Genomic DNA, 22605 nt, shown 5'->3' with positions numbered 1-22605 from the left:
TGAGGTAAATTATATATTCCAGTCTTAATTTGAAACATGAGAAATTGTGCATATTAAAGCACTTTCTGCATGAAAACATTTGCCAAGGCAGATATTACTAAATAACATTTAATGACTGACCACTAGGTCATTTCTAATTAAGAAGTTGCCCAGTACTTTGAGAAATTCTAATTAGAATATAATTGATCTAGAAGGCTTGCTTTGCTTAAATGCAGCAAAGTGTCTTAAGTGTGTGTGGTTCTTATTGAAATGCAAGTTGCTCGCTTTGCATCAAAAGGAGATAAATATTTTCCATTCAGTTTTTTTACTTAGTCATTTAAACAAAGTTAGTCAGTTTTTGAAAAGCATAGAAATCTGATTTCAGAGTTAAGTGCAGAAGTCCTCCTTCAGAAATTTACATTTCCATGGTGCTTAGGCCTGGAACCAGCTGTGGGCTGCTGATGTTGAGATTGCTTCTGTCCTCCAGCACCAGGCATTTGGGACAGAGGAGATGAGAAGGGCTGCAGTCCTTTCTAGTCACAAGTTTACTGTGAATCTTTCAGTGCAGCTACTGGGGCTGTGGTGGTCTGACTAGGCTTTCTGCTCCTACAAGTTGCCTTTCGTGGTCCAATTTTCGTAAGAACCTTCTGGATATCATGACTGTCCTAGCTGGCAGCTGTTGCATATTTTGTTTGTATGCCTTGTCATCTGTGTCATGTGTTGTCTAAAAATTGTGAAATTATAAGTTGTTTTCTTCTTTTTATGCATGTAATATGACTTTGGAAATCTGAATTTATTGTCTTTTGAGACAGATTTATTCATGTAATCAAAAATCGCCTACCAAATGTAAAATAGAAAATGCATTGTATAGAAATGAGATCCATTGTTTCAAAAGCGGGATTATTATTTTAATTAGTACTAAATCACTTCTTAGTGTTCGTCAGTCTTGTTTATGATTATTTTAATTGTCTTTTAGTTACTTCAACATAATATAGTAAAAAAACCAAGCCCTGATCCAATTTTGATAGTTGACACTATCATTTCAAAGTTATCAGTGCTCCTGAAAAGAAATTTGACTGCATTCTTTCCATGAATGGTAGCAACGATTTTTTTCAAAAAACAAATTAAAGACTATTTTTGTTTACATTTGCTTTGTTCAAAATTCTTGTAGTGACCCCTGACTTTTTTGAACTCACAGACTGTTTTTCTTGAGCAAAAATATTTTCTTTTAAAATTAATAGATAGATTTAAATAACATACTGTCAGCAGATTGCAGCTTTGACCAGAACACATTAATAAACACATATGTTCAGTTCTAGAATTTTGTTTTTAAGTTAAATGTTTAAATGTGGTTAAATACTCCAAGCTGTGATGATTCTGATGAGCATAAATTCAGTGCATTAAGCATGGAGATGAAAGAATGAATTTCATTTTATAGGAATGTTTCAAATTCCAGTATGTCTGTGACCAAATATGGGCCTCACTCGCTATCTGAAAAGGGTAGAGAGTGGACTTGCTGCATGTGTCCAAATGAGCTACAAGGCTGAAGGCAGAGAAGACAGCTTTACACCACCTTAGTGTTTCCTGCAATTCTGCATTAGGCCAGCTGGGCCTGGGTGGTCTGAAGAGCTGTTATAATGGTTAACACAGCCAAAACACAGTGAACTTCTCTTCCTAAATACTCTTCCAGCTGGAGGCTGCCAAAGGGAAACACTACAGAGCTGATATTCCAACCATTGGCTTTTGTAGGCTGATCTATAGCAGAACAGCTCTCTGCTGATCAGCTAGTCATTCTGCAACACTTTGCTTGGCTGTAGTGGGTATCAAAGCTCTTCAGGTTGTGTTGACCTGTGAATGTGTAGAAGACCAGTAGGCTGTGAAGCATTTTCATATTTGCTTGCTGAGGAATCTAGTAAAGTATTTCAGTAAATGGGCAAATTAAAGGAGGTTACAGTAGCATTATGATGCAGTAAATCACTCAGCATGTCTCACAGTAACCAAGCAAAGCATATTCTTTCATCAGTAAGTGACAGGTACAGTTCTTGTTATAAGTAGGCACAGAAATTTTACTAGGATTGGATGTTTACACTTGGCATGGTTTGTTATCCTTGGAGAAAGGATACTCAGGCTACGTTATGGCATTATTAATCCTGAAATAAAGCTGAAATTATTCACTTCCTGAATGTGATTGAATTAGGCATGATATTGCTCAAGGAAAGGTAGGAGAACATTGCATGTAGGTTTCCAGCAGAAAATCAAAGTAGTGTTGAACAGCAGCTAATGCAGCCCCAAAGACTGTTTTAATCTATTTTTAAAAGCTATAGTAGAATTGGAGAATGAAAGCAAAACATTGGAAGGTAATATCTTCTGCAGCATGTCCTCCCCTCCAGCACAGAGTTCTTCCATGCATCCTCATACAGTGGAGAGAGAAAAAGATTCTGCTACATTGTATCCTTCTGTACACAAATACCTCTACATTAGCCAGAGGGAAACCTTTCATTAGGTGTATAAATGCTTTGTCACTTAAATTTAAGTACCTTAGAACAGAATTTGATCCCATATCTAACTTTTTGCCTTTTAAAGTTTTGATTCATGTATTTCTTTTTAAGTCATCACAATTCCCCAGTGTGCAGTGCATGTAAGAGAGCTGAACAAGTAAATCAATACTTAAGTAAAAAATCATAATATAGATTGAGATGTTGAAAAGCCACTGGGGTTGTGGATCTTTAAGCAAGGAGAACTGTTTAGAGAAAAGTAACAAATAAGGGTTAAGTTGTTTTTCAGAAGTTTTCTGGTTTTTTATTTCTTCTGGACTATTCAGTCCTTCCCTAAATCACAGTTATTAGAAGAAAATAGGTTGGTGTATTAACTGTTGACTGCACTTAGACTTAATGAAATTTAATTTAGTATTGTGACATTCAGCCCATGCAACTGCAGGTGTGTGTGTGTGGTCATGAGTCAAAACTGAGGTCAGTTCTTCATCTGATTCTTTTAACTATTTGTGGAACAAGATTCTGGTAAAGTGCTTTCAAAACACAGTTGTGTTTTGGGGTATTTCTAATGTAAAACCTTGAAGACTGCCTTACCCTGGACAAAAATCCAAGTAAAATTTCTTCATGAACGTTCTCAGAAAACAAGGAGAAAAAGCCATGCTAAAGTAATTTTTTCATTTTGATATCTGAGCTATCCATTCATTTCCACCTTCTATCTACTAATTAATGTATGTAAAGTTCTTTGAAGATAAAGTTGGTTTTGGACTTAGTGAAACTATATTATAATTATCATGGTTTATAACAAGTTTAATGTTAGCATGTGCTTTCTTGTTTAAATGAATACCATCTTAATGTTGTTCTCATCTTTCTCCTTCGCTTCTGTTTGGTTTTGGAGGGTTGGGTTGGTTTTTTTTGTCATGAAGATTACTTTGTTCGTAGTCACACTCTTCACATGAGCAGACAAGCATTCAGCTAGGAAATGGTTGTTTTAGCTTGTTTTTTCCCCAGGAAATTCAGTGGCAGTGAGTCATTAACACATTGCATTTTCTGAGAGCAGGTTGACCTGACACCCAGTAGACCTATAAAAATCTGTGGGAAGGTATCAAACACTAACTGTTGTTGTTTTTAAGAGAGCCTGTTTTAAGTCCTCCTTAGTGGGAAAGATTGTGGGATAGATTAGCAGCAGTTTGGTTACAGTGTCTGAGTTGTTCGAAGCTGGGAGCGCTGTGGTGGCTCTGGAGGGGTGTGGTAGCTGACCTCACCATATGTCAAGCTGTGTGCTTAGAAGAGGGTATAGGAGGAGCTGAGACACAGCAGTCTCATCTGTATAGTACTGAAGCACCACTATCAAGACCCTGGTTATGGCAAAGCTTCTGTGCATTTGGATGAACTTGTCAGAGCTGAGTCACCAACAGGGCCTCTGGGATGGCATGTGGTTTCCACTGCCATCTCAACAAATCCAAAGTAAGAGTAAAGCTTTCATTTCTTGTCAAACTTTCATGGAGACAGAATACCAAATCTAGGAGCACAGTGTGTCAAGGACCAGTTGCATATATTTGACATCTATAATACTAAAGAGTAACAGCAAAGGGTCAGGCTGTGAGCCAGTGCAGAATGATGATGCTTCTTTCATACCAGTGGGGTTACACCAGTTTATTACCATTGAGAAGGGTCAAGTCATTCACATTTATAAAGCACCATCTATTACAAAATCAAGGCTTTATTTACCAGTTCTTTATAAATCATAAATAACAGCACCTACTATGAGAGTTTGCTGTGGAGCCATGCAAGTGCTGTGTGGAAAAGCTCCTTGCTTAACTTTTTTTTTTTCTGTATTGCTAACACAGGGGCTTTTTACCAGTGGAACTTCATTACTCTGTTTTCCTTGAAAATTGAATTTAGTATTTAGTTGGTCTTTAGAAAGCTTTATTTACATATTTATGGTTTTATAGGACTGCTATATAGTCCCTTAAAATATTTCCTCTGTGTAGATGAAGAGTTTTAATCAAATCACTCTACAAGCATATCATCAGTTCATACTTCTGCACAACAAAAGATTATTCAGATTGCTTCAAAGTAGCTTTTTCTCTAGTTTTTACAATGGAGCAAATTATTATTGCTATACTAATTTAAAACTGAAATATTTTTTGTGTTCATATACAAGAAATAGAGGGCTAAAAAGAAAAAAAGAGTCTGTAAATCTTGAATCAGATTTCTTTTCCAACTGCCTGAACAAGTTGATTCCAGTGCAATTTGCACAGCTGGGCAGGCTGGCAGGTGGTAGGAAACATTTTGAGTAGGTGGCCTTTTACCACAGTCTGAAATAAAGTGAAGTAGGTAGTAAATCTGGAAGGATTGGTTGTTGGTTTTTTTTTACCTAAAGTTGTTAAATAAACACTGTTCTTACATGTATGTATGTATATTTCTTTTGAAAATTTGAAGGTGTTTTTTTTTATCAACTTGTGGCTTGTTTCTGTTGAATCCCTAGATAGGCTTGTGTAATTCAGCATAGAGCATCAGCTCAGTAATTCTGTGAGCTCATTGAGAAGACATGACTTGGAAAAGAGGCATTAAAAATACACTATAATTAAGTTATGCTGAAGCATCAGAACATGCACAGTAAAGTTAACTTTAAAAACTGACAAATTCAGCAAGAGGAATATACATGTGGTGGGTTGACCCTGGCTGGATGCCAGGTGCCTACCAAAGCTGCTTTATCACTCCCTTCCTCAGCTGGACAGGGGAGAGAAAATATAATGAAAGGCTTGTGGGCCGAGACAAGGACAGGTAGAGATCACTCACCAATTACCATCATGGGCAAAACAGACTCAACTTTGGGAAAATTAATTTAATTTATTACCACTTCAATCAAGTAAGATAATAAGAAATAAAACCAAATCTTAACACTCCCCCCTACCTTTCATCCCAGGCTCAACTTCACTCCTGATTTTCTCAACCTCCTCCTCCTGGTAGCACAGGGGGACGGGGAATGGGGGTTGGGGTTAGTTCATCACACATTGTCTCTGCCGCTCCTTCCTCCTTGGGGAGGACTCCTCACTCTTCCCCTACTCCAGCGTGGGGTACCTCCCACGGGAGACAGTCCTCCATGAACTTCTCCAACGTGAGTCTTTCCCACGGGCTACGGTTCTTCACAAACTGCTCCAATGTGGGTCCCTTCCACGGGGTACGGTCCTTCAGGCACAGGCTCCTTCAGCGCGAGTCCACTGCAGGGTCACAAGTCCTGCCAGAAAACCTGCTCCAGTGTGGGCTCCTCTCTCCATGGGTCCGCAGGTCCTGCCAGGAGCCTGCTCCAGCGCGGGCTTCCCACGGGGTCACAGCCTCCTTCGGGCACCCACCTGCTCCAGTGTGGGGTCCTCCACGGGCTGCAGGTGGATACCTGCTCCACCGTGGACCTCCCTGGGCTGCAGGGGGACAGCCTGCCTCACCATGGTCTTCCCCACAGGCTGCAGGGGAATCTCTGCTCCGGCACCTGGAGCACCTCCTCCCCCTCCTTCTTCACTGACCTTGGGGTCTGCAGAGTTGTTTTTCTCACATGTTCTCCCTCCTTTCTCTGGCCGCAGTTTCTGTGTCGCAGCAACTTTTTTTCCCCTCTTAAATGTGTTATCCCAGAGGCGCTACCACCATCGCTGATGGGCTTGGCCTTGGCCAGGGGCAGGTCCCTCTTGGAGCCGGCTGGCATTGGCTCTGTCGGACACAGGGGAAGCTTCTAGCAGCTTCTCACAGAAGCCACCCCTGTTGCCCCTGCTACCAAAACTTTTCCATGCGGACCCAATACAATCCATATCAGGAACTCTAGAAGGACCATTCGTTGGTATTTACATACATATAAGCCAGTACTTAAATGTAGCAGTGACCACATTAAATAGCAATAACAGAGTACAGGTGAATGGGGTGTTGTATTTTTAAATACGAGACATACAAGAACAGTTCATCTGGAAAGAGATTTAATACAGAGGTAGTAAATGACAGCATCTGTGAATGTTTCCTGCAGAATAGTTGAACCATTTGGAAAGAAAGATGACTGGGTATTGATAAATTATAGGAAGATCCCATCTACCTGCAAATTAGCTACTTCAGTAAATAATGCCATGAACCTTCACTATTAGTAGGCAAAACTCTAAAACAGGATTTTCCCAGTATCGCCGATATCCGACACATTCCTATGCTAGTTTTTCTCAGCAGTGACATGACAAATTCAATTGACTTTAAATTTCACAATTACAGTTTATCTGTATAAAGACTTAAATATAAGCTGTTAAAAAATTTTTCCTTATAAAATCCAACTAGCAGTTTTGCTACTAAGTGTTCAAGGTCACTCAGCTAGTTGAAGTCTGTAACCTGTGACTAGAATTTAAGTGCAAAGCCAGATTTTTGTACCCCCTTCTGCAGAACAGAAATTTTTTTTTTTATTTCACTGTCAATATGTATATATATATATGCATTTCCATTCAGTAGCTGTTATTCAAAGTTAAAAAACTGCTTGAGAATTATAACAATAGACACCATTTGTATTTTCTACAACATACAGATAGAGTTGTACAAACTTAAAAGATATGGTTCAATTGAGTAGTACAGATAATACTAGTGTTGTGAATAAAATTATTAAATTCAAGTTAGAAAGCAGGTTTCATAAATGTTTTTTTCTCTTCTGATCTAACTCTGCAGGATTTTACTTTTTGTTTTTTACATGCCTATATACTTTCAGTATTCGCATAATAAAATTTTTCCATATATAGATTTTTAACCTTCCTTAAAATGAAGCTTGATGCAAACAATGAGTAAAATCATCATCTACTAGATGAAAAATGCATCATTAATCATTTTAAACATTGAAAGTATGAATGGTCTTATGTTAAGCTATATAATTACTTACCTTGCTTAAATACACGTAGAATGGTAGACTTATTCTCCTAGATAGGAAGGAAAAGTGCCAAATTTTTCATAAAGGTGACATATAAGCAAATAGCAATGTATTTTAATGGTTAACAAACACGACTTGGTCTTTCCTTGAAAATAAGAACTATAAAATCAAAGTCAAATTAATATTTAAAATAAGTTGTCTTTTTCACTGATTTAAAATTTAAATGCTGTCTTCACTAGACAAAGCATTTCTGCTAATTCTACGTGGATATATTCTGGATATATTCCAGAAAAAGCGACAAGAGAAAGTGGTATGTTATGTATGTCCTCTGGGAGATATTTTCCATTTTTTTTCCCAGTAGTATAGGTTAATTTTCCTATAAATAAAAATGTATACTTTGAACTTGTAAAGGGAGAAAGTTCTTTAAAGATGTCCGGTTATTACAATGTAGACAGTGAGCAATTATTTTCACTGTATGTGCTAATGTCAACATCAATGAGTAACTAATATTAAACGATAAAAAACAAAAGTTAGATTAGAATAAAAGAGCACAGTCTTTGTTAAAAATATGTATCTTAATTTTTAATTTTTTATATTATCTTTCTTCCATCTCTTAATTTCTCCTTTGCTTTTCCTCTTCCTCCAAAATCTATATGTGGTTTCTGCACATGTGTGTCTGTAATTTGTGTATTTGTGTAATTGTGTTGAGGATTTTTGTTTTTAAATGAATCTGGATATCGAGATTTTTCCTGTATTTGGAGTAAAGCATACTGTCTCGTCCTCTAACTTGTTTCCAATGACAGAGTCAGTGCTTCATCAAAGCAAGTAGAATTGTTCCATGGTTTAGTATTTGAGGACTGATCTGACAACCCAAATTGCCAACAGGTAGAAAATTCAATAGTGGGTTCTTGAGTGTTTCAGTATTTGCTTTCTATTAGCTTCTAGGTATTTCATAGTCTTCTCTTCCATTATGTTCCTTGTCGTGCCTGATGTTTGAAAGTGGAGGGTTAGCAGTATGTCCTTTCCTACCGACAACTTTGCAACGACATCAATATGTTTCTATTTAGGGATGTTTCAGTAATGTCTTTAGTTTGCTAGCTGTTAAGATTCAAGTTCATTCCTCACAATAGTCACAAAAGATAATGGTATTGAAACAACGATGATCTTCCTTTTGGGATCAGTCGGCACTCTGTAGATGCCTTCAATCATATTTTGAGATTTCAGGGCAAAAGAAAGAATGTAGTCAGACTAAGCAACTGAAGAAACTGTCTAAAAAAATTTCACCGAGTGCATCAGAACAAGTCTAGCTTACTAAATATTCTGTGTTAGTGCAATCCTTAAATAAGATATTCCTGCACTTATATGGGACATCTTCCTGCTCAAAGATTGGATGGGTCAAAAGGTAGACTGCTGTAGGAGAACATCTCAGCAGGTTTTTGTGCTGTTTTCTTATGCCATTCTCCTTTTTAAATAGTCCACTCCCTCTGAGGTCAGAAAGTCATGTAGTCTGAGAATTTCACTTGAAAATTCCTTTGAGGCAGAGCTGATCCTTTGTAATTCATGTGGTTTCCATCACATTTTATCCAAAGTTCTAGGACAGAAATTATCACCCTTTGCCACATGTGGCTAAGTCCATAGAGGTGAAGTTGATCCAGCTGGTGTCGAGGTACTAGATTAGGGGTAGCATTGGAAGAGCTGAGGGATAAGCTTAACACTGAATATTTGGAAAAAATCACAGCTGATCTGGCAACTGCTAGAGCCTGCTGTACTGTGAGCTTAAGTCGTGTGCTCCTGTGTACTGGGACAGGTAGCCAAACTTGTGGAGAAAAATTAAGAAGAAGGTAGGAAAATAAAACATTCTTTCTGTAGGTTTCCAAAAGCAAACTCCAGCACATCTGTTATATTTCACGTATTCAATTTCTTACCCTCATTGGTTGTGTTGAATCAGGAGCAACATACAATGAGATCAAATAAAATGGTGAAAGTTTTATAAAAACTAAGAGGAAAGGTAATAAATATTATATATTTTAGATAAAATTATCACTAATACCTGATTTTCAAGGAGCTAGCTGGAATATCTGACTTCCACTTGAAGCTTGTTTACCCAGCAAGGTAGGCATTTTTCCCTAGCTTAGGGAAAGGGAGGGAAAATCTTATGTAGGAATAATGTGCATGAACACTTTAAAGTAGGTCTATATCAATGTGCTGTCTCTATTCTTTTGAAAGAGGAGACATGACAAGTTATGATGGAGACAATTATAGGTTAGGGTGGGGTATTTAATTATTTCTTTTTATTATTTTAAGGTTTTGATTATCAGTGCAAGCTACATTGTTACTGCTTCCTGAAATAAAATCCTAGTTTGGCTGACTTAGTTACAGATGGTATCCAGATTGTTGGACAGGTCCTATTCTAAGAGTAAGTGAATTATAATACAACCCCAAGTGTGATAAAGGTCTGAGGCCCAATGCTTGGGGCATGGAAGAATAATTCAGTGACGCCCTGAAAGGGACACTGATGCAGGTAGCCTAGTGACAGCAAACTTTATCAAAGCAGTTGTTAATTATTACAAAGTTGTGTTCCCATGGATACAATCCTTTTCGCCCCACATCACATGTGTTCTGTGCTTCCTGAAGCATATTCTTGCTATTAAGATGGGGTAAGGTCTTTAGGCTAGAGATGGTATTTTTGCATTGTGCTTCTTCCAGCACAATGAAGCTTCAGGCATTACTGAATACAAATAGTAATAAAAACTGTATTAAGTGTGTCAAGCAGTGTTCCATCCAATATAAAATATACCATGTCACTGAAAACTTGTCTCCGTGAATATTCTTGTGAGTAGTGTTTGACCATGCAAGCAATCATCTACGGAGGAAAAGAGAGGTTGATAAGCCAGTCAAAGTGTATTTGTTTTTTAATTCAGAGTACTCAAGAATGATGTATAAATGTAATTTTTTTTCTGTTACGTTCTCAGCAGTGTTTTAAAAGCTTATAAATCAAATGTTGTCAATATGGGGAAAAGTGTTGATTGGAGTGTTAACTCGTAACAGTTCTCCTGCACATATTTAAAAAAGATAACTTCTGAAGAAGAATCTGATTATTTTCAATTTTCTCACAGATATCAATGAGTGTCAGTTACAGGGGGTATGCCCTAATGGTGAGTGCTTGAATACCATGGGCAGCTACAGATGTACCTGCAAAATGGGATTTGTGCCAGATCCTACCCTCTCAAGATGCATACGTAAGTAATAGTGCCAATCAGAGTACCAAAACAGATACTTAGGTGTACTTCAGATGAGGATTTATTTGACTGGCCCCAACTCTTCTAAGCTGTCTCCATCTTTTTTGCTGTCCCTGCCTCCTTTTCTCAGCTTATTCACTTTATTTAGTCATTCTCAGTGCTCATGCCTCTTTTTTGTCTCTGTCCTGGGAGCCTTAGTCTCTACCAGTGGCTGTCTGGGATCCTTGCCATCTTTTCCTGGTTTTCTTGTCACAAAACCTTCAAGGCCACATCCAGCCTTCTCATACACTCAGTCTTTCTCACCAGCCTGGAGTTCTCCTTCCCACTATTTTTTTTTCCCCTCTCTGCTAGATCCCCAGCCAAAATCATCTTTGTGTCCTGCCTTCCCCTCTTCCATCTCTGCAACTTTGACCTAGGTAGTTTCCATTACTAAACATTCAGCCCAGGATGATGTTTGGCACATTTTCCTTCAGATTAAAAAGGATTAAAAATTAAGAGGTAATTAGGAGAAAGAAAAAGTTGTGAACAGCATGAATGCAAATATTTTTCTCTGTTAATCAGCTTTTACTTGGTTTGAGATCAACTGCCTCTGCAAGAAGAAAAGAACGCATAGAGAGCAACTAAATTTCTCACTTTAAGTTTTTTGGGAAGAATATTTACAAGTGAAAAATACCCCATTTCCTAAGCTCCTTATCTGAGCTATCTTTAGAGTTACAAAATAAAGTATAGTCTAGAGTCGTGGGTGAATTCTTTCATTTTTTCAGCATAAGTATCTTGTGCTCCTAGGTAATGACACTCAATTACTGAGGAAGTTTTTCAGCATTTTGAAGAATTTCTTACCACTTTTCAGCTTAACACCAGAAAAAAGGAGTTGGTTTTCATTTTTGCTTTTACATGTCGTGTTGAAAATCAGGTAGTCTTTGTATTTTTTAAGTGAACATACTACCCAGAACTGTTAACTGTATGTTAATATGGATGCATAAATTAGAAAGGTGGATGGATCTTAGCTTCCTTTTACCTCACACTACTCATAGCTTATGGCCTTTGGCTCTTCCAAATTAAAACTAAGTATAACAAAATGTAAATACATAATTGTCTCTTTTATAAAAAAAAGTTTCATGTATGATACTTAATCCTTTTGCAGTCTTGTTTATATAGCCTACTTATAGCTGAATGTTCCAGTGGCTATGTAGCTTGACACAATTGTATATTGCCAGTGATTGACCTTAGTCTTCAGCAGCTGGACTTGTGTACAAGTGAGAGAGGCGATTCTGACTCTTTATCGTGGAAACATGGCAACTGCTGGTTTGGAAATGATTTTTTTTTTTTCCTTTAAAATAGTTTTTATCCTTGGTCTAAGTTGAGTTGGAATTCAGGAGTGTTTGATGTGAAATAAGAATTTTCTTTTATGTTGTGATTATGGCTTGAGATAGGTGTTTGAAATAAAATTTCTGCAGATAGTAATGCTAATCTATTTAACTGGTGTTGGAAATGTATTGGTGGTTCTCTGTTTTGCTTTTCATGTGAACAGTACCATTCTCTCCTCCACTTTCCTTGCAGCTGATAATCCTATAGTTGCTGAAGAGAAAGGACCCTGCTACCGGTTTGTTAGTGCAGGAAAGCAATGCATGCATCCTCTTTCTGTTCAACTCAGCAAGCAGCTTTGCTGTTGCAGTGTTGGCAAAGCGTGGGGCCCGCACTGTGAGAAGTGTCCGCTTCCAGGAACAGGTAAGAACTGCCCATTAAAAATACAAGCTCTTGCCCCCACCCTATGTTTGTTATGCATGCTTTAAAAAAAAAAAATCCAAGAATTTATTTTAAACAAGAAGTGTCCATCAGTAAATTATGATAGTTCTCTACACGATAGTAGAATAATCACATATGTAGTAGTTTTTTCATAGGGATTAAAACAAAGGAATTATGTTGTGATAGAATTCCAGATTAACAATATTTGCATCTCGGAATACTTCCTTGAACTTTGATTCTCCATCACATGAAGATAAATTTATTGTACGTTATATTTTGACTATAGATACAGGCAAATTAACCCAAAATCTAATTAATACTCTTCAGTTGTTAAAGGCACCAGTGAAAGGATGGCAGGTTTTGAGAATTAGGTTACAGAACAACATGTGTTGTAGTTTACATTACAGTTAGTGGGATATGTATGGGAGTATCTGTGCTTTATAACCTTCCTTTACCATCCATTTTGAGGAATGTGCTAACTATGGTGTTGCCTTCTTAACAATAAACTGGTAGATAAACATTTCATGCCACCTTTCACTTAATTCCTTACTTGATACATAAAGCTCACTTGTATTATCAGTGTTCACCTGGAGTCCTGCTGGTTTTTAAATATATAAGGACTTGGTTGGTCACTACCCTCATTTAGGCTGCTCATAGATTAAGAGACCACATATTATAGATACTGATCGCTGCTTTCAAGTACCTTTTATTCCCCAATTTTGCTTAAAACTTAAATGACCAATGTTGGAGTCTTCAGTCAAAATCAACTGAATATTATTTTTTGATGTCCAGCCTGGTCAGTATTTTAGCACAGGTGTTTGTAATGGTAATCTACTGTTCTTACTGAAGTTGCTGCTGCAGATATCACTATTATGATACAGGTCATGTATTTCTCTGGAGTATTTTATAAAGATTCAGATTTTCAAAACTAGCTAGCTGCTTTGGGAAATCCACAGCTAGCATCAGAGACGTGATGAAAGCAGCAGATTCCTTTTTTAAGTTGGGCTTACAGAAATGGAAGTGATCAACATTTTTGAGCATTTCAATCGATTTTTAAAGCCATTGCTTCCTGTATGACCACTGGGTTGCTACATCACTGATTAGGGTTTTAAAAGTCCAGTTCACTTTGAGATAAATAATATTTCTATGGCTTTTTAATGGATAAAAAAGATATTCTCATCAGATGACTTGCAATTTAAATGCAGATGCTTTACATCTATGAGAATATTGCATGAGGCTTTATACCAAATTGTGTGTATTCTGGAGCAGAGAATATATCTTTTTGTTGACTGCTGTCTAGTCGTAAAAAAGACATAGTTGAATATTATGTGAAATTTGTTATTTTAGCGATTTTTCTTAATGAAAAGACTTCAGAGAGAAAATCTGTGAGTAGAAAATTCTGATGAACTGTGTGGAAAACACTTTTCCCGTTTCATGACAACTTTCATGATTTAAAAACATGTTCCTTTCTGTAACAGGTTAAATTCATAATCTTTCAGAGTTTTCTATGAAAAAATGTGTGAAAGTGGGATACTCCAGAATGGGGTAATGTATTTACTGCAGCATCCCATGTTAATTTAAAAGTCATTGAATTAAAAAGTCATGATCTCACTCTCTTACAGCTTTTAAAATATTTGTACAAAGTAGACCAGCTCCAAAAGAGAGACTGAGAGAGGCCAGCTTTCTATACCCAAGTGTTGAGAGCACTTATCAGAGCTGTGGTAGAATAAGGCTCACATTTCTATTCTGCATTTGAGAGAATATGGCCTGAAACAAGATGCATCCTAAGTATGCATCTGAAGGGACAGATGTCAAATTTTCTCCAACTTCCTCCTTTGACCAAAATTCACCCTCAGTTGGGTGTTTTTGTGGCAAGTTTTGATATTAGCATTTCCCAACAAAAAGTATTTCATGATTCTGAAACCACTCAATTGGTTTGACCCTTCATCTTTTCTATTACTAAGACACCATCAGAACACGGTATGTAATTAATGCATACTGCAATTTAATGTACAATTTAATGAATTCATCTGTGGATTACCTATAGCTAGTATTTTGTGGTTTTATTTTAGATGCTAATTCATTTTAAAACCCTGATGTGTTCAAAGCAGAATTTGTGAACTTAGCAATGACCCACTCCGCACATCTCTTAAGAAGCTGTAAGAAATCACATCGGGCACATGGGAGACTAAATCTTTGATGTTTCATGCCAACGTAGGCTTTACCTAGAGCAATGAGGACAGTGAAGCACTGCCCTTCAAGACAAGCTCTCCCTGTCCCTGACAGGAGCATGGCTATTATCTTTGATGGGGAGGAAGGCTGACCCGTATTTCTTTTTCATTCTAGTCTTCCACTAGGACTGCAAAACCTGATGCTCATGTAGAGCAGCTGCAGAGACCAGAGCACGTGCTGCTACCTGACTTTCATTACCTTTTTCTGTAGCAGCTTTATAAATGAGATTATTTCCCCTCTCTTCCAGTGGTGATTTGGCTTTTTATGACTCCGATCTTGTTTTTATCCAGACCACTGAGGTCAGTGGAAAGACTTATTCAATTCAGTGGAATTTGGATCAGGGCTGGTATGAGACCTCTGGTGTATTCAAATGGGATCCTGTGAATGAATGTTGTTACGATTGATATTCTTCTGGTCCTCTAGTACAGGGGTGGTGAGATTTTTTCCTTTGGTTTCTGCAAAAAGAGAGTGATAGAAATAGTGATGCTCATTCCTTATGCAATGTAAATGATGATGACAATTTGCATACTTAAATTCATACTCAGAAAGGATATACTGCTTGAAGAGGATTAATTAAAAAAATTATCTTGATATAATGATAGATTCAAATTAACGGAAGAAAGATGGTAAACTGGAGTTGAAACCTCCTGGGAATAACAGCAGAACATGCTTTTGGGAGAATGCTCAGTCATACTAGCATGCAATGCATAACTGGTCTTTAAGTAGTTTTTTGTAAAAATGTATATACAGTATGAGATTAAATTTATTAGTGGTAGTCATTATATTTTCCACTATGTCAACATATTGCACTTTTAGGCATCTAAAAGGAATATTTTCCCATCCCAAATCTAGCTGCTTTTAAGGAAATCTGCCCTGGTGGAATGGGTTATACGGTTTCTGGCCCTCACAGAAACAAGCTATATCATCACCCTGCAGTTAGAGTACAGCCACCTGTCATTGGCAAGACCCCGATTACTCAACCTGTTGCTAAAGGTACTTCTCCTCCACCTCTCCCAGCAAAGGAAGAGCCAGTGGAGGCACTGACCTTCTCACAGAAAAGTGAGACTGAGATGGCTGTGCAAGAAGGTGAGAGTGGGAAAACTTAGTCTTTCTGTATTTCTGTGCATGTGTCTTCCATGGTATGTTTCTTTGCAGAGTAGCTGCATACAGTGCAGGACAAAGAGGTGTCACTTCCCACAGCAGAGCATTCCATGTCGTGGAGTGTATTGTGTTACATGATTTACTTCTGAAATTTTATGTAAACCTCCTACCAAATGCTGAGAACACCAAAGAGAGAGAGACTGCTTCAATCTCATTAATTTTTATGATAAGAAATAGTAAATATTTGTTGTAAGACTTTTATAAAAATATTTATAATCTCTAACATATAACAAAGGACTCAACTCAGGCTTTGATTTACTAGTATTTGGGGTCGCAGAAGCTAAGGGGTTTTCATCATCTTCCTTCTATACACTCCTGTAGATTAGCACCATGTGGTGCACCCTTCATGTGGTCTGCTCTCACCCCTGCAGCTGTACACTCCCTTGGTGTGACCATGTTGGATCAGCCTCTGTCTGCTGGGCTGTTTAATGATTAGTTGACTCCTCTAAGATATTTTTCTTAGGCTTTGTTTTCTGCAATCTCCTCTAAGAACTTGTAGCAGCCAAAATTGTCCTGAGTCTAAAACAAATGCAGAAGCAAAGAAATGCAGAAAGCAGCACTATTATAAATACATCGCCAGCAAACTTGGCATGAACTAACTGTAGACAAGAAGAGATACATTGCTGAAGAACCCTCTTATGATATTGAATGCTTAATAGGTTATTTCCAAGTAGCAGTTATGTATCTGTGTGTCAGGCTATTATTAGAAAGAGTTTCAGTCAGCTGACTTTGCAAAATTCTGTGTGACATGGGTTACTTTCCAGTTAAAATCACTGTTCTAGTTTTGCTTTCAAAAAGAAAATGGAGCTAAACTGAATCTGGAGAGAAAAATAAGCCATTCAAATACACTTACACACTGTGCTGGATTATATAATCTCACATAAACCTCTGGGCTTTTCTGTGTTACAAAGTGGAAAAAAGTAGTGTATCATTTGCTAAAATATTACTTCAGTAATTAGAAAGATTGCCACATTCTAGTAAATCTTAAAACAGAGAAAATCTGGAGAAAAGAGGAATTTATTTTTTTTAAATAAAAAAAAAAATTTAAAAAATGCTTACTCTAAGTCAGTAATGACACATACGTGTGTTTGAATTTTATATTCCATTTTTTTATATGTTTGCCTTTTGAATTTTTGAGATTTTATTAGAAGTTCTCACAGTTTGGATAATCAACCTCCATGCTAATACTGAAGAAACTAGAGCAATAGGAGTTTTGGGTTGTTTTTTTGTTTGTTTTTTGTTTGTTTTTTTTTTTAATCTATCCTGTGGAAAATGTTAGTTGTGAAAAAAAAAATATTCTTACAGTTTTTTACAGTAGCATATAGATTTTCATCAGTGAAAGACAAATTCAAAAAAGGCAAACTGCAATGGCAAATAAAAACTTATGTGAAATTTCTACCTCTCCTTCCCAGAAAAAAGTCACTTTTGTGGAGGGAAAAAAAAACCCAAAGCACTTTTACTTGCTTAAAGAAAAGGCAAATTTCAGAACTTGATTTTTTTTTTTTTTTACAGTAAATTCTTGCAAATTTGTTAATGGTTATTATATATCATTATGATATTAATTTACCTTTAAAGTAATTACAGACATTGATATTCCTTAGAAGGACTTAAAAACGTTTAATCAGTGAGTTAATGACCTGTGTTTCTTGGATTGTTTCTAAGGAAATAATTAATTGAGAAACCTATAAGGCTGCTGAATACTGAGTAAATAGTTCTAAGCATTGGTCAGTGTGTAGAATCTTATTCTGGTTTCAGGTTAGTTTTTACGCTTGCTTCAGGAACATTACTTCAAGTTTGCACCATTTTGGAATGAGGTTAGAGACTTAAATTTTTCTGCGATGGCAACAACCACTTTCAGATGTGCTAGTAGTTTTAAATAGAATGTGTAAGAAAATGTTATGTGAAGACTGATTAATTTTCTTTTTTCTTTCTGGTTTTAGTGGCAACTGCAGCCCCTGATCAGGTAAAACATGATGTGATCTATCTAGAATTAGAATGCAGACCATGTGTATGAGAGGTGATACAGTAACTCTGAAAAGGATTTAGGATTTATGAGGATCAAACAACTCACTGTGGACTTACACTGCAAACCCTGAGGCAAAAAGAGCTCATGTTATTATTATATATAACAACAGGCACGTAGTGAGGTACAGGAAACAGATTACTGTAACCTCTCTATAGAGCATTGGTGGAGGGTCTAGTACTATATTGTTCCATCCCATTCTGGAGCCTGTATTTTAAAGAGGATACTGAAAAATGCAGACAGCATGAAGGAGAGCAACATAAACTATCAGCTAGAGAAAATGAATTGGAGACAAACGCTATGAAGCTTTGAGAAGCAGTTGTGACACCTGCTTAAGAGACTGGTATTAATGCCTAAGTTAGTTTCCTAGGTTTTTTTAGAGTTGCTGCGGTTTCAGTGGAGAAGAGCAGGTGCGTATCTATGTTAAATCCCCCGTTCTGGAGGTTCCAGGTTCTCTATGCTGAAGATAATGGGATTCATTAGGAATAACTGCAGCTGTACTTCATTTCATTTTCCTAAAGACTTACAAACATCTAACACTTTAATGAAAATAAGATGATCAGTGCAATAGCTAAGAGAGAAACTTTCACAGTGGTCAAAGACTTGAGATATATGTGATTGTATACTTTCGTGTGATGCTGAACTGCAATTAAATACTATTCATAAGAGATTAAAGACCAGAGGATGGGAGAACTATGGAGGGACAAAGCCAAAGATACAATTAGAAGCTCCATGAAATGGCTGCTTCAAATAAAATCAATGTTAAATTGTATGCCATTATGTAAACATAGTATTCCATGTTCTTTCAGGCTTAAATTGGTGGTAATTAATGATCTGCTATCAAAAGACACTTATGAGAATGTTAGCAGTTTCTCAAGACAGGAGTTTATGGGTTGTTATGATAGCTGAATTAAAAGAATGTTTTCAGAATGTAAATTTTCAATCATTCTTTTAGGAATTAGCATCCCTTGATCAAGAAAAGCAGCCTTATCTAGAGCCTGGGCAGCCTCAGCTTTCTCCTGGAATTTCAACAATTAACCTGCATCCACAGTTTCCAGGTAACTTGTTTTGACTTGTCTTTTAGTATGAGAGTGCTTACAGTTCTTCAAAGAATGGGAAGCTAGCAATTGTAACAGAGGTTCATGAAAAATTGATTGCAGCTTCACAAGCAATTTTGCCATGAGCAGAATATGGAAAAAAAAAATAATAGTGGAAGCTGAAGTGGGAGGAATGGAGAGGTTGGCATTGGCTCAGGGACTTGTTAGGAGGCAAAGATATACTTTAGGAAAAAGTGATATCCTGGATTACATACATGAGAATTTTAATGTTGGCAGAGTTGAGGCCTTGTACCGCTTTCAAGAGGAGGCTTTACTTTGGTGCCTCCTTGTAGATTTATGCATTACTTTCACTGCAAAAGTTTTACTATTGTGCTTACTGTCTTTAGCACCTCAGGTTTTTTCACAAGACGTAGAATGATGGAAAACCCAATTATATTATTTTTTCTACTCCAGAACTAAGCAAGCAGAATAAACTAATGAAAAGCTCCATAGTGTCTGGCTCATTCAGTATCATGTGTGAATTCTTTAGGGGTTGGGGTTTTTTTTGAATGCTTTAAGGAGTTTTTTTTTGGATGTGACTGATTTCCATTCCATGTCACACAGTAGTGATTGAGAAAACATCTCCTCCTCTGCCCGTTGAAGTTGCTCCTGAAATCTCTACTTCGAGTGCAAGTCAAGTAATTGCACCTACTCAAGTTACAGGTATTGTACTTCCTTTTTAGAACTAAAAATAAATTCTGAAATGACTGTGAGCTCCTGACACTATAACTTGTTCTGTTCTATGTCTGAATTATAATAGTGAAGAGAATGTAGCTGTAGAACAGAAAGAAATATTCTGGGGAGAGATAGCAAGTACAGAACAGCACAGCAATGAGGGTACTGTCAACAGAGCCAGAACTGGGCCCTCCCAGAATGTACCTGCCATTTTTGTGCTCACAAATAAATGATAGAAAGAAAAATTAATAATTCCACCTCAGATTACACAATCTGCAACTGAAGTCCAGAACTGAAGACTTCTTGGATACAAGTCAGGTCTTTAGACAGTCTCCACATGTTCATGAAGTATACGTGATCATGTTCTTTGAGGAACGTAGACTTAGTGGGATGTAGATCAGCATGTTCTACAAAAAGCAGATGAGGATTTACTGTAAGATATGTTTTAAAATGTTCTTTTGATGTTTGTGCTTCCTTTTTTGATGTATTAAAATAGCCTTTTCTACATCCATGTGTCAAGAAGTGAAAATAACAGAAATGCAAGTAATGCTCCTGTCATAGCTGAAACTTGTCTAAGTGATAGCTGTGTCCAAAAGGCATGAAAATTTCACTTGCTGTAAATTTGAAAACAAAAAGGTGAATGTACTATGTGTGTATACATGAGAGCATTACAATGGCTAGTCTCTTGGAATTAACACAGGCTTTGAAGCAATTGCAATATCCAGGTAAATACTTTAAGATGCAGTATTATATATGGTAGAGATATCTAGGCCCACCAAGAGGTTTCGTAATTTGCATTCACAGGGAGAAATTGCACTCGCTTTAATAAAAGTTTAACTCTTTGAAGATGGCTTTCCTTCATGCGGGAACGGATTTTTGAGTTGCATGCGATATGCACAGGGTCTAAATCACCCAGTTGTTTGAAGTACGATTCTGTCTGCAGTTAAATTCTTCTGAATCTACTGTAAGGCTAGAGAAAGTACTGTGTCCTGTAAGCATTCAGCTGCTTCCTTCAATTACCTATAATTACAGTTTTCTAACCCATATGAAAGTTCTACTAATGGTGATTGTCAAACCAGAATTTGGAAGTCAGCTCTGCTGTGACTGTGCCCTTTCTGCCAGCCAGCTCCCTGCTTCCTTACAGAGAGAGAAAGTTACCCTGCTGGGAACTCACATCAGTTAGAAAAAACATGGTAGTTTTCCATGTTCTACTGTTTTTTCTTTCCTCAGGAAAAGGAGTAGAACTAAAAATTGCTGTGTGCTATAAACAAATATATGAATCTGTTGTTCAGATAGAGTTCCAAGTGTTGTTCAGATATTTAAGAGGTAGTAAAGTCTAAGTGAACTAAGATTTGTAGGACAAAATCCTAAACCGGATTTAAAAAACTGAATGTAGTTAGAGATGAGAAGTTTTTGAGTGCCTTAATTCTGTACTTTAAGATTTAGTTAAATTTAAATGTAATCTATTTCTAAATAGTCAGGATAAATGATTCTTCTTTACAGATAACTTCTTTTTCAGGAATTATGATTTCGTGCTGCTGTATAACCTGAGTTTATATTGCAACTAAACACAGTCATTAGTATTTTTTGCAGTAACACATATACTTTGAGAATTTCTAAAACTACTGTAAGGGTTTAGCATCCAATGCTGCCCATATCTGAATCTCCTTATCCTACAAAATACATCCAAGCCATTAACAGATGAGTATTCTGTAAAAACAATCAGAAACCCATTACAGTTTTTTTCTTAGCCTTCAATGCAAAGGTTAAATTTTATAAATTTTTCCTTTATATTATCTTCATTTTACTTTATTTTTTATGTACCCATTTATAGATCTCAGATAAGACATAAGAATATGTCACTAGGAAAAGCCTAGATGGTTTCTAGATTATTCCAGTTAAGGTATCCATTACAGAAACTCAGGACTTACAAACTTTATTTACAGTTGTTTTCAGGCCTAATCTTTCTACTTGGATTACAAAATACTGTGCACTTACTGAACTATGTGGGGGAATTTAACACTAAACTTTTTTTTGTTTGCTTAGAAATCAACGAATGTACAGTTAATCCTGATATCTGTGGAGCAGGACACTGTGTTAATTTGCCTGTGGGATACACTTGCATCTGCTACGAGGGGTACAAACTTAATGATCAGCAGACAAAGTGCTCTGGTATGAATGGACACTTTCAAAAATCTGAAATAACCATGCTATGAAATGCTTGAAATGTAGAGTCTGGTCAGGGGAAATAGGCTACAGAGCAGTCAGGAGTTACTTCCTCTACTGAATGCTTCCAAACTACACAGAAACTAGTTTTTGTATGTCAAAATTTCCCAGCTAGTCTCTGGTACAGCTTTTCAGCCACTCAGAACTGAATATGAATTTAATTAAATTGGATGAAAGCCTTTCCCGTTGTGAGATGAGAGCAAAAAGTGATTAGACAGACCATCTCTTCTCAGCTTCATATCAGGTATCTAAAATCATCAGACTGCTAGGAAGAAATACTCTTCTGTTTGGAGAAAGAATGGCTGAATTAGTGCCTGTTTCTCAGAATGATTTACCCAGCTACTAGCTCTGCAGCTAGACTAGATCCAGTTATTTTGTTAGGTCTTTCCTTTCAACCTTCTGCTGAAAAGAGAAAGTATATCATAAACATCCCAGAGGCACATTAGGAGATCCACAAAGTGAGGTCTTCATTCTCTTCTAAGCTACTAAGTTCTGGAACAGAGGGCTCTGATGAACATGAGGCAGAGCCCAGACTGGCTCTATGTGAGCCATTTCAGATTTGGAAGCAGCTAGATTGGTATCTTTCCTTCATTCAGAGTATGCTGGTTCCTCTGTAACTTGGATCAGAAAGAGTTTACTGTATCATGTTGCCAGATTGTACACTATCAACTTCTCATGCTACCAAATGTTCAGTAACTTCACACTGATACGTATACTATCAGGTGCAACTATAATATTAGAAAATAATTTACACACATACACAACCAAATGGCAACTTAAAATCCTTCTATTTCATCCAAATTGTGTTAATGTTCCATGCTTGCAGCTTGTGCTCAGTGTAGTGATTTGAATA

At 36.9% G+C, this 22605-nt stretch overlaps 1 protein-coding gene across 8 annotated transcripts in view; it reads left to right on the top strand.

The window, feature by feature from the left end:
* LTBP1 (latent transforming growth factor beta binding protein 1) overlaps nucleotides 1-22605 on the top strand; it is a 204459-nt gene that overhangs the window by 118146 nt on the left and 63708 nt on the right. For 5 of the 8 annotated variants that reach the window (XM_030035532.2, XM_030035533.2, XM_030035530.2 and 2 more), the window contains 7 exons: nucleotides 10470-10592; nucleotides 12153-12320; nucleotides 15423-15656; nucleotides 17672-17694; nucleotides 18710-18812; nucleotides 19416-19514; nucleotides 21573-21698. In XM_030035532.2, coding sequence (XP_029891392.1) covers nucleotides 10470-10592; nucleotides 12153-12320; nucleotides 15423-15656; nucleotides 17672-17694; nucleotides 18710-18812; nucleotides 19416-19514; nucleotides 21573-21698 — 876 coding nt within the window. The remainder of the gene's footprint in view (nucleotides 1-10469; nucleotides 10593-12152; nucleotides 12321-15422; nucleotides 15657-17671; nucleotides 17695-18709; nucleotides 18813-19415; nucleotides 19515-21572; nucleotides 21699-22605) is intronic. The other 3 variants (XM_030035534.2, XM_030035537.2, XM_030035531.2) reach the window with 2 other exon arrangements.

This window comes from Aquila chrysaetos, chromosome 13 (assembly GCF_900496995.4).
Source record: "Aquila chrysaetos chrysaetos chromosome 13, bAquChr1.4, whole genome shotgun sequence".
Classification (NCBI taxonomy): domain Eukaryota; kingdom Metazoa; phylum Chordata; class Aves; order Accipitriformes; family Accipitridae; genus Aquila; species Aquila chrysaetos.
The sequence above is the reverse complement of the archived record's forward strand: the minus strand, read 5'-3'. Positions and strand labels throughout refer to the sequence as shown.